The following is a 17551-nucleotide window of genomic DNA, read 5'->3' on the forward strand; positions in this document are numbered from 1 at the left end:
TTAAAATTATATATGTGAGAGCGTAGTGCATATTATACGATTAGAAGATCGATACGACGTTTCACACGTTCCATATGTTCCAGCGTAACTATAAAGCCGCATGCTTTTCGAGGCAGTAACCACTTGCGACGCACTCCCCAAAATCCTTTAAACGCTCATCCCTTTAAGCTGTAGTATGCCGTGAGCCGATAAGCCAAAGTACGATGCATCCTCTCTGCCACTCAACGATCGCCTAATCGATCCGTAAAGTAAAATGCCACGCAACTCTCCAGACAAAAGCAACAAAGAAGCTGACAGAAGTTTCTTTGCATTTCCGTGACGCAAGAATCATTCGTGATACTTAGCATCGTTGAATTGCATGACAGATCGCATTTACGATATTAAACAAATCTATAGGACGCTAGGACGAAATAAAAAGATGTAGAAACGAGATAGCAGCTGCAAAACTAAATAACAGCCGGGCAGTTACATTTAGCGTAATTGAAGCGGGCAGTATTATTCGCAAAAATTGTTCGTGCAGAAGCACAGACTGTCACTAAGCAAGCGCAGCACGATGGATTTCTCAGACGCTGGAGGGGTTAATCGCCCACTTGCCAGAGGAAATCGCGAGGATTTCCGGTCGCGCGCGCGGCGCGGTCCGTGCCGACTCGACCTTCTTATCCATTCATTCCGCCCTGTAAGAATAACGAGGCTCAGCCTGGAGCACGCTAGTAAAAAGTGATTACCCTCCGACAAGCATCATCCGCAGTTATCAATTTTCTTCCCCCGCGACTCGCGATCCGGCGGAAGCAATATCCACGTAGATTTCTTAATCTCACCATCACCCTCTCGTTCTCTTCCTCGCCCCTTCCTCAGCCTCCATGGCATTCGCGACAGTGATAGACCACGCCGAGCTAAATCGAAGGAAGTGAACGCCGTCTCTCAGCTGGCGCGGCAGCTGGACCAGCTCGATCGACGACGTGACTGTCGTAATCGCGACTCGCAATTATCAGATCCAATTTGTCGCCGAACGAAGAAAGAATGGCGCATGGAAACGGAGGAGGAGGATCGAGGGATGCGGACGAAGGGATAGTTTGTCGTTCGGCCCCTATCCTCTCCTGGATTAGGGCATTAACTCCCCTGCAACTAGCAGCAGTGGCAATTACTTTGCGTTCGGTCGATACCGCGATCTCGAATACCACCACTCGCGGGGATGGGCGAGAAGACGGGTGGAACGCCGCCGCGTCTCGCCTCGGTATTTCCACGCGGTATTTCCAGCGTGCGTCCGGGCGTAGCGTTTCCTTTGAGTCTCTTTGGAGAAACGGGAGGCGGACGAGCGAGAAGGCGATGGCGCAGAGAGGGCGTCGAACGATTTGCAGAAGCAATTTGTCCGCGGCGCGAAATCATGCGGCCGGATTCCCAGGGCCCGGTTCCCCGCTGAGTGGCTCGCGTCGATCCCGATTCTCGAGACGATTGAAACGCTCGATAATCCTGCGCGAAATAGAGCTCCCCGATAGAACGCGACGAAGAGACGCTAAGGAGGAAACATGTCGTTGGACTGCCTAATCGCGAATATGGAGATTAGCGCCGTTATGGAGAGGAAACAGTTACCATTTTCGCAAAGCTCCTCAACAGTGCATCCGACTGTAAATATTATAATACGCGAGTACGCGGACTAGATCGCAATGGTGAGCGCTTCAAAGAGATTGTTCTCCGACAGTAATGTACAAACGCGTTTTATTTAAAAAGCATTTGATATTGTTTACTAATTATGTTTGTGCAAACTAGCAGATGGAAACATTATTGACACACATCGCGCTTGTGTATATTTGTTATTATTATAGCTATTTTAATTATACGGAATGTGTGTGTGAAGCATACCTTAATTAATTTTTAATCATACTGAAAGCTAAAATTGGAATTTCCGAATATGCTTTAAGCGTTACGTTTTATTTGTGATTCGCGCTTTGTTAACTTGTTTTGCTATATTTGTACAAATGATTGCGAATCAGAAAGCGTCCTGGATTGATTAAATTTAATCAAAAATTAATTGTCCTTTCATTTGTGCTCCCAGCTTCTATATCAATTCCCGATAAAAGAATTGCAGCGAACGTACAGCAAACATCATCGACTCCGTTTTATCGGGCGAGCCGCATTTGTGCGCGTAGGAATTTTTTTCATTTTCGCAATTTTACCGAAACATGCAGTCAGCATTAGTATGAATGGCTGAATTATTAGCAGCTGTAGCAAATTGATGGCAAGATCCGGATTTTCGATAGCATTATGTACGAACTGTGGGCGGAGCTGGTGAACCGCGGACGCCCGCCAACGGATCAGTTGCGGTTCAGTCGAACTACGTAAAAGGTCTCATTTAAATCTATGAGCCTCACATAACATACAAACATACGAAATTCCCGTCATTGCGGCATATGTTCATGCATTCGACGGGTTACCGCGCGATCAAAGCTACCCCTTGCAAACGAGATTAAAAAATATGTATGTATTACGTGGTATCCTCGTACTCCTCTAATTAGTGTTTTAAATTGCCCCCTTCCTGCGACTCCCCTCATTATCGATACAGCTTATTTAATTAAGCGGCGCGTTTATTACACCTCATCGACAACGATTGATGATTGGTTAATTAATTGCCACTTTGAGAGTGTGGATTTTTTTAAAATTAATTTGGAGCACGCCACATTTTCATTATCCGTCTTCATAGAAAAATGTAATAAAAATCATATCAGAGTGATAAAGTGAAAAAAAGAGTTCAATGTGACATGTATAAATAACTCATTATATAACTTTTGCTTGAAATGATGACAAAAAATATTTAACCGTGGTTTATAATTTTGTTTTTATTTTTTTTATCGAAGAGAAAATTATTATAGGGAAGCTCGCCGGCGCAGTCGGTTTTGCGCACGGATATTGGGGAGTGAAGATTTAATCCGAGATATCTGAGTAAAATTAGGATGTCGTTGAAAAGCGACGAAGCTCGCAATAAATGGCCGATGATAATTGCAGATTTTGCGAGTGTATTTAACCTTCGTCGCACCGACGGGTCATCGCTCGACTGCTAGTGGAAACGTGGATTATTTGTAGCAAAAATATCGCTCGCATCATCCTCCCGAGGCATTAAATATAACTGCCAAATCAAGGCGGAGGATTTAACTTCGTGTGAGATAAAAACTGATGGCGTGCCTCGAGCATTATTGCGACGCAAACGGGTAAAACGACATGCCGCTGACACGTCGTTTCTTCGTTTCTTTTCTCACTTTCGCTTATTTTTATCGGGACCACCGTCACCATACAGTCACGAAAATAAATTGGCTATATACCGTTTCCGCCATAAATGTTTTGTTGCTGCGACGCGACGCGACGGATGGAGACAGTGCGCGAGTCCTCGCGACGAAGTTATTAACATTGTGAAATACATCTGCGACACCTTCGGGCGAGCATAAGCGACAAAAAAATATACTTTGTACGTGTCGCTGAAACCCTTAGTTTCCTTCCATTCGCATCTGTTTAGCATTTTAAGAAATACAATTTACATCGCGCTCGCGATATTATGCAACGTTATGTCACAGACGGATATATTGCCTACAGGTGTAACTTGCAACAATATTACTGCAACTGCGACAGCTCCCTTTTTCCTGCGTGTTTTATCGCGAGGGAATTCGGTAGCGCGGGGATACCTGTTTGTTCGGGGTGGTGCAGAATTTGCCGTATATTTGTGTGTATCGAATTTCCGAGCGGGAGTATTACTCGAAAGATTGATCGTACCTATTTGGCGAAACCAAATTACACTTCTGCTCGTCTCTTGGCCCCTATCTTCCCAGCTGTTTCGCTCTCGCGGTTAGCCCGACTTATTTATGACCGGCGCGATAAATAATTAGCTTTCATAATAAAGCAGGAGATATCGTTCGAAACATCAATAGATCATTATTCACATTGTATGAGAATAAAGGCTGGTAACAAGGCGAACAATGTGTGCGTTGCGCTTTAGACAAAATTGATTTATCGGAAAGATTTTCTAAATATAAAATGATGTTCTCCCCGACCGATCTAGTACAATATTTTAGAAGTCAGCGCAGAAGGCTGTCCGAAAACGTCATAATAATGCAATATAGATTACTCACGCTGAAGGGAATTAATGAATTCTTTACGGAAGGTATCATCCATTGTTGGAAAAGCGACATCACCACTTGACATCCTACGACGACTTCCACTATCCGTTTTATAAGGAACCTGTAAGTTACATTAAATAAATTACATAGAAATGTGCAAAAGAGATCTTATCTTAATATTAAGCAACGCGATTTTAAAATTAATATAATTGATAAGTTTAATGGCATTTTTAAAATTTAAACGCAAAAATCATATATATTTTTTATTTATAATTCTAAACTGTATATTTTAACAATAGAATGTATACGGTTCTGATTTAAAAAAAACCACACTTTTGTCTTTTGACAACTGAATGTATATCCGTGTAACGTATATTACAACGAACGGGAAAATATATCTTTTATCGGATTTATCGACCGTCCAAACTAATTCGCTTCCACGTGATTCTATTACATTGATCATTATACTGGTACACATCTATTTGGTCTCAGATTTTATCGACGCGCAAACCGATTTCCGGCCAGCCTCCATGAATTTCCACCCCCCCGTTCTCGTTATCCTCCCAGCCACTCTCTCGACCATAAACCGCTTCTCGAAAAATCGGAAATACGACTTTTGAGTGCTATCGCGTGAAACGACGTTCCCATTCGACGGTACATCGTCCGCGCGAGTTTCGTTTTCGGCAAACTGCCGGCGACAAGTAAAGTCTGGGTACACTTTTCGTCGAACGTGGCTGCGCGGAAGACGATGGACAGAAGGAGAAAGCGCAAACGATTCGAACGACGATATAGCCGAAGGAACAAACTTGAAAAAAAAAAGTACTAAGCGTACGGTTATTCAAATTGTTAAATCTGATTTAGCAACAAATGTAATCTTTCAAGATATAGTATTCAGGATGTGTTATTAATTAATATTAAATGAATAATCCAGATTACAAATTTAATACGCATACATTACATCAGTTATTTATGGAGATATTTAATGTTAAATTCCTTATTAAAATATCCTGTAATAATTCACGTTGTATTAATAATTTACATGCACATTACTTTCGATATTATAACATTATTATTAAACATATTATATGCATTGAAGTTAGGAATTGGCAAAGAATCCCTCCGTTCGAAAATACCCTACGTGCATTCGCGTGTGATTAAATTATTATTCACAAATGGCACATCAAAAATAAATTCAAATTTCACAAACGAGCAGAGTTCTAAAATAGATTCTCGCGGAAGCTTCGCCCAATTTCGAACTCGCACGAATAATTCATGTTCCCGATAAAAATCGGACAAAGTAAGAATTCTCTCCCTCCACCAAATTTTCTTCTCAGAGCAGAATTCATTCGCTGGAACCTGGAGTTTTGTAAACCGGCGACTTCGACATTTGTTGACATTCTTTACGAAAAGAAAATAAGACGTGAGAGAGAATCGCGGGGATATGCCATGGCGAAATCTATACGAGAAATCTGAGAGCAAACACGGATTTATACACCTCACGCAATGTATGCGCTCGCGCGACCGAACTCAGACAATATCAAGTTTCCACTTGACTCGCTTTCCGATCGAAGTAAACCTGGGTGATATTTTTGAGACATGTGTAAACCGTAACAAGACTATGTCATTTTAAAAGACTTAAATCGAAAACCCCACTTAACAATATTGAAAAATTAATTAAACTATTGCAGAAGGTACTCGTATAGAACCTTCTTGTTTTTCACTCAGCCGGAATCTAGACAAGTTACTAAAACACCGTGGTCAATTTCGGCCGAGACGGGAATGTTCTCATTTAATAATTAGAGAAGATATTCCCGTTTCCATTGCTCATCTCAAATTAGATTCGCGTTTGCCAAAAACACACCATAATTGGAAATCCTCATTTCCCATCGCAAATAGCCTCGCATTAAAATAGAAAAATCGCGACTTTACTCACCTTTTTCGGATCCGCTGTGTTCTGGGAAAATTCAGTTCGTAGCACAAAGTGGGCGCCAATATGTAATAATAAAGATCGCCGAAGTTTAAATTGTCAGGATATTGTACCAACGCATTTCCGCAGTCGTTCATCTCGTGCTCGAAGTCGGTGACATCATTTGTACTCTGTTGAATACCGGAAGCTGCAACAGAAAAATCATATTTTATTATTAATTAAATAATTTACGATACTGTAAAAAACCAATATCTTTTTACGCTTTTTATTTTCGTTAAAGGATTTGTCTTTTATAAATAGATAAGCAAGCGCAGTCGGCAAAGTGACATAAAAAAAAAATACAAGATCCGGCAACATAAAAAATTTATTTAGAGAAGTTTTTACTTCCGAAGGAAAAGTTCAAAGATGAAAATCGTGAAAAATACTAAAACATTCTGTATACCTATCTTAGAAAAATGTTGGCAATATTAACTTTTTAAATGTTTGCTCGATCGCATTTTGTAAAATTAAAGTGAAACCTTCTAGAGAATTTCTAGGAGTTTCCGGGGATTGTACCTCTCTCTTTGTACAATCGCTTCTCGAGTCTCTCAAGCACACGCCTTAAGCAACGAAACCGATTCGCTCGCGCGATTCGTTCGGCCGGAAACCTCAGAATTTCCCGGCGTTGCGCTAGGCGCGCGGATTCCCATCTGCGCGTCTAATCCCACCCCGACGCCGAACCAGTAACTGATAGAATCCCCTCAATTATCCAAATCCGATGAATAATCCAATCTGGAATTCAAATAAGCCCGGGTTGCGCCGCCGGGTGCCGCGTTGCATTGCCGCTCGAACTCGACAGTGTCCCGGACTGGCGTCGCGACGCCCTGAGTTGTGCTAGTCGCGGCCTGTTCTCGCGACGTCGATCGACGTCCATGTCGACGAACGACTCTCGAGGCGTCGTTCTGCGATCCCTGTAATAAATGTAGAAGAATTCGACCAAATTAAATTCCTCGCGCCCCTTTTTACTTTGTCGCGTCCCGCTCTTCCCTCTATGTCTCACCGAATAGCGAAATAAACGCTTGTTCTCCTTCCTTTCCTTCCCGTTCGGGATCCGTCGTCACGCGGGAAGACGGCAAAATCACCGGTAAGACGTCGCGACGCACGTCAGTTGTCCGTGCAATTGTTTACGAGAAATCGTAAATTCTCCGAGCAATATCAGAATGCGGAGAAGAATTATATAATTACTAATAATTATAATTCACGATATATTTTCATATCTATATCACAGCAATTACATTACATTTGCATTTTCATTTAAAAATAATTACAAGAAAATTACAAACAATTATAAGCTGAGAGAGAGGAAAAGGTCTTGAACGAAGCAAATCGCGATTCGCTCGTACGTTTTGCCAGTAAAAAAATAACGAAATTCTGACGTGATTTCAGAGAATGGTCAAATACATGAAATTAACAAACGTGCACGATCACGAGAAGTACTCGGAAACGGTTTAATGATTCGTTAATATTTCATGTAAATTCGTTTGATCAAGCCTCTGATCTTTGACTAGTAAACCCTCCGGCAGATTATTAATGAAAAACCATTCCCTGCAGTTCGGTTTGCACGAACTGTTTATTCGGAGCATTTCCAGTTGATCAATTATACAAATGCTCCAATCTTTTACAAATTTTTATTTCTACGCGAAATTGTAAATTATAACCGTTTCTTGGTCTCTTGCACTATGTAATAATCATTGAATAAAAAGCTTTTTATTTTCGCTAAATTAAATATCAGTTCAAAATATTTTTCAATTTTCGATTAAATGTTAAATCAATTAAATTCTAGTTGTTATAGCCGTATTTTCAGATATAACGGAGTTTATTTATTCTCAGTGCTACTTGATCCATTTGGTTTAATAATTATGCTAATGAAACAGGATATTCCGGGATATTCCTGAGTGTTCCTTTGTTTATGGCAAGGCAGACTTTGTCTCGACGTTCGTTGACATATTCTTGACGGAGCATGACGTTCCTTATCTCGCAGTGTGGCTGAGAGGTGACTCAGCTGCATAAGGCTTTATATATTAGAATGCCATGCCATTAACAACGATGCATAATGCACAGCAATAGATGTACCTTGTATATGTATAAACAGAAACCAACAATTGAATAACCAAACGTCCTCAAATACTGAATCACACTTCAGATTATATATCTTTTCATTTGCAATCGCTGTTATAAATCTTGAACGTAATAAATATTACAATAAAACACATATTTGTATTTTTAAACCTTGTTTTAAATATTTCTTTTCAAACTGTTTATTAGAATAAAAGATAATATTCAGTAAAAAAAAAGTGATAAAGAATACGCAGAAATTTTTTACGTTGACCGAGGGTCAACCTCGTTTTGCGATTGTCTAAGATCCGCCTATCTACGCTCTCAGGATCTCCTTAGTGGCTCCTATCACGTTCGTGGCTGGCCACAAAAGGATGGAAGAAGGTTAGGGATCTTAGTCGTCGGAGGGGGTTAAATCTCATGGGGACGCGGCGGGATCGAGCGGGCTTCCGTTCGCGACGGGTGTAATTTCTATTTTTTTCAATCTCAGCCCGAGGGCGTCTCGAGGGCCGACGTAATTTCGTCTTTGTGCCAAGGGATGCCTCGCGCTTAAGACCACCCTCGTTCATATATCTCGAAACTGGCGCGGTGGGCGAAGAACGGCGAAAAAAGGAATCGATATCGAAAGGCAGAGGCAGCACAGAAAAGGCAGCATCCTTACGAGGACGCTGCTCGAACGAGAAGTCTCACAAATTAAGCACCGACGCCACCGAAGAAGAAGACGAAGAAGAAGAAGAAGAAGCTTTCGCCAATCGATACGATTGCCTGCGATCTTTGACCACGCAATCCAGGAGACTCGTAAATTGTCTCGCATCGTCGATGGCACGCGGATCTAGGTGATATCGACACCCACTTTTGGTTCAAATCAAGTGTACGCTCAAATTACATGATTCCTTTCCATTTAGTTTACCTTACTAACGCTAAATAGGGCACTTGCTCAGACATCCGATCATTGCACTAAATATGCAAGTTTATACCGATAAAAAGATACTTTGAAAATCGATTTGTGAGATATAAATTTATTTCACCGAAACAAATCTTTATTTAATATGGCTAAATAAAATTTTATTCCTAATAATAGCGACTAAACCAATTAATGAGATATATTGCACAGAAATATATTTCGCTATCAAAATCAAATCTTTTTATAACCAAATAAATATCGAAAAAACGTCACGGTGTAAATTGCCTATACGATAAACATATTAAATATTAATTAAAACGTAATAGGAATAAAAAAAAATCGCATGTACTTTTTGTAAAGATTGTATCTTTTAAAGTCATTTTGTGATAATTAAATAGCAAAATGCCGTTACAAAAGTAAATACAAACTATTTTTAAATGTAGCTTGCTTCACTAGAAAAACTAAATATAAAGCATTTTGTTAGAGTTAAGTTCTAATTGAATATCCACACACTTTTCACTCGCGTGTGAGCTTAGCTTAATTGCCTTGAATATGAGTTAACATACTATAGTCCATATACTTGATTTCAATCGTTTTATTGTAACAAATTACTTATTATTATTCAAAATATAGTCATATAGGAACAGAAACTTTCCTTTTAATTAATAATATGTAATTTATATGTATTCTCTCAAGCTGAAGAACAATAATACGAAAATTTAAAATATTCAGAAATTACTTGCCTCCTGTTGAATCAAATTTTTCTCATTTTTCATTGTAGTACTTGTTTGATTTAAATAAAACTTTGGAAACAGTGCTTATATTCTAAAAGAGGCATTTTGCTATAATTGCATTGTTTCTTTCGCCATAAATACATGAACAAAATGCAATATCAACTTATCAGTTGTGCCAACGAGCATCGGCCTCTCTCCTACGTATTAAGTAAGATTCGCAGTATAAGGTCTCTACCTTTATATAAACGCTAGTAAAGGAAATGTTCCGGCTTCTTTCTGAGGTCGGCGACGGACCATGAGAAGTTTCATTTCTTGCATGATCGATCGAGCCGTGACGAACAAAAACGCGAAGGGCGCACCACCTTCGCGATACATACACGGTTCTACGTTACAGGCTCCGCGGCTGGTTCTACGTCGTCATTACAGGACGTAATAATACGACGTGCCATAGGAGTTCGAGTTAGATGGAGAGGGCGAAAATTACACGGCGTCCGTGCGCGCGCTAGATTACACGAGCTCGTGGTCGTAATAACCGAGTCCCGAGGCGGGCTTTTGTCGATTGCATTTGTCTATCGATCGATCGGCCGGTCGCCATCGCGTCGCCTCGCGATGAGCCGGTGAGCGTCGAGGTGTCGCGCGAACACGGGCTTTCGATAATTATATCAAACTACGTTACTTTTGCACCGTAATTAGGACGCTCTCCGGTGAGAGAACAGCGCGGATCGGTCGAACGGATAACGGGCTAATTAGCTGCGAGCGAAACGTCGAACGCGAATACGCCGATGTCCATATCGGAGAATATCCATCTTAATTTTCGATGTGAGCGTAGCCTGGGGAGACTCTGAACACCGGCGAGCGCCAAATCTATAGGAAAGTTGGAAATTGTTCACCGCCTCGCAGAAAATTCTCGCTTCGATGAAGCGTGAATACCTTGCTTATCGCGCACTCGTATTTTTGTAATCGGCGAGCACGAGCGTGTACACATGAACACGCAAGGCCACTCAGAATTGCTTTTTCTCATGCTCGAAAGTCTAATAAACAATTTTTCATCTTTCGAAGTCACTTAGAATGAAAGTAGGGGAGAGTCGCTGAATGCATACCGGTCTCCTAAAGCATTTCTTTTTAATATTTTACATTGTTACTTCATAAGCAACACGTAGTGTACTGATAAGTAAAGATAAAACTTTAACAAGTTTCATCTCGTTTTGTTCATGTTATCAGCATTTTAAAAAATCAGGTACATCTAATGCAAATTTTTCATCAATTTGTATATCTGATAATAACGTAATTAAATTTTACTTTGTAATTTTATTTTGTAATTCAATTTTATTGTTATATTTTCATGAAAGAAGATTTACTGTAGAATATTTTACATTTATTACGTATTTATAATTGTTATAAAAATTAAATCGCAATTTTAATAAACTTCATCAAGTTTCGTAACTCATACTATCACAAATTTTATTATAATATAAATGACGCTATAGATACTGTGTAAAATTAATAAATGATAACATGACACAATTAATTGCTATGAATACAAACATGTCAATTACAAAAATAAATTCAAGCAAGTTTATTTCGATGTCCTTACCTTTTCATTAATGTTATTTGTTAATTATTAAATTGGCTTTTTCGATAAATTATTAATAAATATTAATTAATGATTCCTTATACTTTTAATTACTTTAATTCGTAAATTTTATATTTTCGAAGATAATATGATTTAAAATCACAGGTTTGCTTTAAATGACCAGTTTTCTCAATCACACCTTTCGCAGCATGTTACAGAAAAACTTATTACTGAAAAATTTAACATGTGATAATAAATGTCTGAAACATTCAACATCAAGCTGCAATTTCGAACATTGATTTGCATTCAAACAACAAATCCGAAATATATATCTAATAAAAATAGTTTAAGCGGCATTTGGCAACTCTCCCTTAAATAAGAAAGCTCAATTCCAAATAATTTCTTATTTTAATGGTTTGAATATTCCTGATGATTTTTCCAGGGAACATTCGTGTAAAACAAATTTCGTCGTATAAATCATCACGCATTCGCCTGAACGCGAATCCATAGCGATCGATACGCGTACCAATCAACTCTGTCACGTCACGACGTGTAGAACGATTGCGCAATCATGATTAAAAGTGCAAACGCACCGGTTCGATGTTTTACCGTCGCTGCGGAGGGAGAATGGGGAAAGGGTTAATACTGCGCGCGCGGTGAACGCGAGTTTATTGGGAAAAAGACCGTATAATTTGACTTTGCCGGTCAGGTCAGAATAATCGATATACCGCGGCATATACCGACACCGGAAACATAGGCATGTCCGATCGGCGGAGTTTAAATTGGGTGGAAATTATTTTCCCTTTATGTGCGTATACATAGGCAAAGGCGTACTCTTGCAATGAGACACGCACATAAGCGGATCGCATACACGTGTGCGGTATGCCACGACGCGCCTTCAGGAGTGGGCAAATACCGCGAGTGCAGTGGATTACCGATTCGTAGAACGTGTTTGCACTATTTGGATGTGTGCATTACCCTATAAGCGCATATGCACATCGACGCATGTAACGATGAAGATTTACGCCGGTCGGCTTCCATCCAGAGCGGAAATCCGTTACGTTATGACTCTAGCGGCATCGATGAGACGTATTACAGCGTCGTAATATCGTTTAAAAAAAATAAAAAAAAAACGAAAAACCGTGGAGTGCAACGCGCGCTACGTAAAAAATAGTCACTCGTGCGTCGGGAATGATATATTCGCGTGGCCATTTTTAGTTTCGGTAGCGAATCGCGCGCGGATAGTACACATAAAGTAAATCATGAACTGAGTATGCGACGATGAAAATATTTCCCCCTTTTTTCTTTTTTTTTTTGTTCGGTTCACTCCGCTTCAAATAAAAATAGATTTCGTCGCATCGCGTGTATGCTGCATATTAAGTATTATATCAACTATTTATTATACGCATGACAAATATGCATAAAGTATACGCAACGTTAATATCGTGTCAATAACGTTAACACTCTGTACACACGTTGTTTTTCGATGTCTTCTCTACACACGTTAGGTCACGAAACTTTTTAGTTAATTTTTTTTTTTTTTGTTACTTTTACAAGTGCAAATAAATTTTTCCTCGACTTTTTCTTATATATATATTTTAACATTTCTAAGTAGTTGTACACAGTTGTTTACTTAAAAAGTTATATATAAAAAAATATTATGACGTATAAAATAATCCTTGTTAATTTGCTTGTTAATATCCTTCGTCCAATTACGTTTGTAAATAAGCTCGTTTATTCTCTGTATTCATTATTACATGTAAATTGTTACAACTAATTACAGTGCTCTCAATCTTTCAAAGAAGAGAAATTCATAGGACAAAATTATCGAATCGTGTGTGTACAGAGTATTAACAATCTACGTGAAGAAATTATATCGCCGCATTGTTTTACACTTACACTGAAGATTATTGCAGGACAGCTGACGTCTCATTCTGCCTTGCGTGGCTTTCTTTCGGTTGCTCAAGCGGCACCACATGTTCACTTGTATGTACGACCATAGCTTCAAAAAGAGAATGGCGTAGAGCATACACACGTACATTGCGCCAACTGAAACAACAAACCGTAAAATAGTTAGCATTAAAAGTAAAACGTTTTAGAGACCGTAAAGTTAATATTTTTATTCAGCCTGTTTTTCATGCGTGCGCACGTATTCGCTGTTCGCTACGAATCTCACTTATAAATTACAGCGCAGAGATATATTCCTCTTATATTTTTTTCTCCTCGCAGAGAAGACACGCAGTTCGTCGATCGATCGTCGCGAAATTTCTCACTTCCGCATGCGCGGCTGCGTTTAGCGGATCGCAGGTACGATCTCCCCGCGAAATCTGTACAAACGGCAGGCCGCGACTTAATTATCGACGAGTATCATCATCGCGATCCCGGGAATGCCCGTTATTATTATGCGGTGCCAGTAACCCGCGCGCCGTTGGAAAACTGCAGACGCGATGACGGAGGCGACGCCGGCACGATCCTCATATTTTCCGATATTTCCATCGAGCGTGCCGACGCGGCCTCCTTCGCGTCCCGGATTGTTCGTATCTTAATTAAATCGCGCCTGCTACCAAGCCATCCCGATCCCGCCGAGGTGGCGAGATTCCGCGCGGGCGGAAGGACATAATTTCAACGGAACGAAACCGTTCCGCCTATAGCCCTTTCGCTTTTGCAGCGCGCCCGTACCTACCTGTGCACCCCTAACTTTCATTTACCTGCGCTAGCACGCGCGCGCACACTGGGTGTCGCCGAAAATTTATATCCGTACTCGCGCTATTAATTCCTGAGGACGGCGACAAGGTAGATTCTCTCGGTAAATACACCGAGAGAAAATGAAGCGTCATGACGATAGATCAACGAGGAGAAGCGTACTGCTTCATTCAGTCTGCTGAAATTAGTTTGCAGACTATCGAGCAGGAAAATAACAGATAAACAGATCGTTGGTTACGTGCACGTAACAGTCGGCGGCGATGGCCGTGGCAGCGATGGTGCAAATCACAATCGTTGAAGCGATCGAAAGCGACAGCCCCTGCCACAACGTCGACGGGGCTCGACGGCGATAATGGGGAAACGAGAAAGCCCGAAGCAAATATTATATGGCGATGGTATCGTTCGTTAATGTATACATGCTCGTCGGCAACGCACGAAAGCGGCAAAGCGTTTCCGCGAAATATGCGCCGATGCGTGTATTTGCCGCCCCCGCAGGGCGATGCAGTGGCATGCTAACTAAACAGCTCAGGCACACTGCAAGGGCAATGAGAAGGGAGATGGAGCTGTCCTCCGGGTACATTCCGACAACGCGAGCTGTCCTTGCTCTTCACACACTTCTCCCCCCTCCCGCCGTTTTTCTCTCTGACGCTTCCCACTGTCCGGGCAAAATAAAAAAATTTTTAAACCGACGCTGCAGCACGTATACTCCATTTATTGTTAAATAAAATTATAGACGTCGACGGGGCCGTAAAGTGGAAACCCTTCTAATACGTTAAGGTGTACACGAACCCCCCGGAGTCTGCCTCGATCCCGATGCTCGACAACTCCCGATATGCATTAGATGTTCAACAGTCGAAATGCGTCTCGGGACGCGTTTTAGTAGTGCGCCGCTCGTTGCCGCTTATACCGTTTATGGCTTGTCCTCCGCACGAGTATTCGCCCGGGCACACCGGCGACGTCATACAGCGCGTATCGAGTGCTCGTACATGCCGAGGTAATTGCCAAATGTCGTGACGCGCATATACGTCGCGTATACGCTCTGTTGCAAAACGACACGATAGCTTCACCACAGGGTGTAGACTACGATCCTAGCTTGAACCGCTCGTAAGTAAGCGTCCTATTATATTATTAACAAAACGTGTTGAACTCGTTTGCAGTATTAATTCATTAAAAAAAAGAGGAAATGTTTCAAATAAACGAACCATGTATTTTAGATGGAACAATAAATTATTTTACACAAAGTATTGAGAAGTTAACAATCTACAATGCAAGATTCGTTTGTTTGGATAATTTCCTTTTCTTTTTAATTGCTTTCGCACGTTACGAGCTCAAAAAAATTTCAAATTGTTAATTCATTAACTTCAAATAGAGGAGCTTTCTAAATATTCAAAAGTCATGGAGCTTCCAAAAATGTTACGGTTGAAAAGTTAAAAAAAAAAGACATGGCTAAACATACAAGATTTATTTTTGGAGATAATATATTGCTCTGTTTGCTTTAAAAAAAACGACAGGGACGATGTGCAATTTTTCAGAGATTGCTGTCCGCTTGTCCCGTTTCGACAGCAGGACGTGTTTCTTCATCAGCAGTATCGGAATTAAACTCGCCGACTCATCTACGCTACGAGTCCCATTCCACGAAGTTATTTAGTGCAAACGCGACAGATATCCTTCGAGCGTCTCCCGAAGGTCCGGTGGAAAATCGGCAGAAAATTACTTCTTACTCTCTGCGATGTCATTAAATTCGCGTATGTCCCACAAAGTATCGAGTCTATATTTCATCTGATATGAAAAATAAAGTCGACGAAATGTCCTGCTGATAGTGGCGAGCGAGGCTATCGCTTCGATACATCTCGCACGGTCGAGGCGAATCGACGGACGTGTATTGTGCTACCGTTGGTGCGCGATCGGGATGACGGTACCACGCGTGAAAATAGTTCCTCAATTTTCCACGGCAGTCCGCCGAACTGAGAAATTGCTAGTTCTTACCGGCGGACCATTGTCGTACCTCGAAACCCACAATTTTCGATCCCGCCATCTCATTTTCGATCTTTTTACTCTCCGTGAGCATCGACTCAAGAAAGCGCGCGGTGTAAAACTTTCAAACAAATTCGAGTAATTATAGAATCTAACATCGTTAGAAAATCGGGAAATCTTGGTACGCTCTGAGAAATAAAGCTTTGAAATTGAATGATGTTAAAATTTCAAGTCGAAGTGTTTTTCTTTCCCTTGAGATCTTGAGGAAAAACGTATGAACTTATAATTTAATATCCCTCCCCTCTCATTATTTTATAACACGTAAATTGATAATGCGGAATTCATAAAATCTATTTCGAGTATACCTACCGAGTGTTTATAAGATGCAAATCCGCTTAATATTCGTCCATGATGCAAAGGAACATTTTCATTTGACACTCGTATTATTTCTCTCTCCAAGTACCACACGCTATGAAATGTTACGGCGAGGTAAGAATTCAGTTCTGCAAACGTCATCTGTCTTTGTTTCGCGCTCGCGTTGGCGGAACTTTTTAGACATACCTCGTACGAGGTTAAATTAATGTCAGCTCCCGAACGGACGGAAGAACAAACAGCGAAACACAATTTCCAGCGAGACCGCGCTTGGTATAACATTCCCCGGCGAATTTCATCGTGCACGCTTCCGTGCGCTATCCCGGGCAAGTATAAAAGAAGGAGCCAGATCAATGATCAAGACTTCCCCCTCACAGAGGAAACACTCGACGACACATTTTCTCGTCTGCCAAGTTCAAGCACCTCGGACTCCTTCACTCCGAAGTGCACGTGAAAACAGTTTCTAATCAAAATGCATCGATTCACATCAGACGTGTCAAGGGATGGAGTAGAAAAATAACAGAAGACACTGAACGGATTTTTAGCGATAGCTCGGAACATAGAAATGATATTTGAAAATAAAAATTATTGTACTGAAAAATATTTGTAAATTTCGTACAGAAATATTATTAAGCATTAAGATCTAGCTCTGAATAAGAAAGCTCATTTCAACCTAAAATCACAAATCAGTTTTTAGATTTTACACTTTTTACTGTTATTATTATTATTATAATTCACTTATTATTATTTAAAATTATTCATTATTTTATTATTATTTTAAACGCAAATTTGTTATTTCAACGTAAAATGTTTACAACGATGCGCAAAATATGGTTAAAAATATGTCAAAGGAGAGAGGTACTAGAAATATTTTTAAAGGAACGAAAGTCATTCGAATATTGGAATGTGAATCGTACCACATTCTTAACACAAAGCAGGAAATGTGAAAATTCCAGATACAAGAATTCTTCATAAAAGATTTTTACAAATAAAAACCTTTGAAGTATTCAAAATAAATAAAGTATTTCTTTTAAAAACAATATTTCTTTGCTAGTTTATATAAACTTAAGTTATAAGTAAAATATTCAATTGATTTGATAATCCTTATTGCGATTGTTTTCTTATCTAGAGTAATCTAACTTTACAAAATTATGACATTCTAATTTA

General features: G+C 40.2%; 1 protein-coding gene across 1 annotated transcript in view; it reads right to left on the minus strand.

Moving 5' to 3' along the window:
* The window catches only part of LOC105194711 (diacylglycerol O-acyltransferase 1), a 98917-nt gene that overhangs the window by 19818 nt on the left and 61548 nt on the right, over positions 1-17551 (minus strand). The window contains exons 6-8 of the mRNA XM_026130798.2: positions 13235-13384; positions 6037-6217; positions 4116-4224 (exon numbers count right to left, since the gene is read on the minus strand). Of these exons, the coding sequence (XP_025986583.1) occupies positions 4116-4224; positions 6037-6217; positions 13235-13384 (440 nt within the window). The remainder of the gene's footprint in view (positions 1-4115; positions 4225-6036; positions 6218-13234; positions 13385-17551) is intronic.

This window comes from Solenopsis invicta, chromosome 11, assembly GCF_016802725.1.
Source record: "Solenopsis invicta isolate M01_SB chromosome 11, UNIL_Sinv_3.0, whole genome shotgun sequence".
Lineage (NCBI taxonomy): Eukaryota > Metazoa > Arthropoda > Insecta > Hymenoptera > Formicidae > Solenopsis > Solenopsis invicta.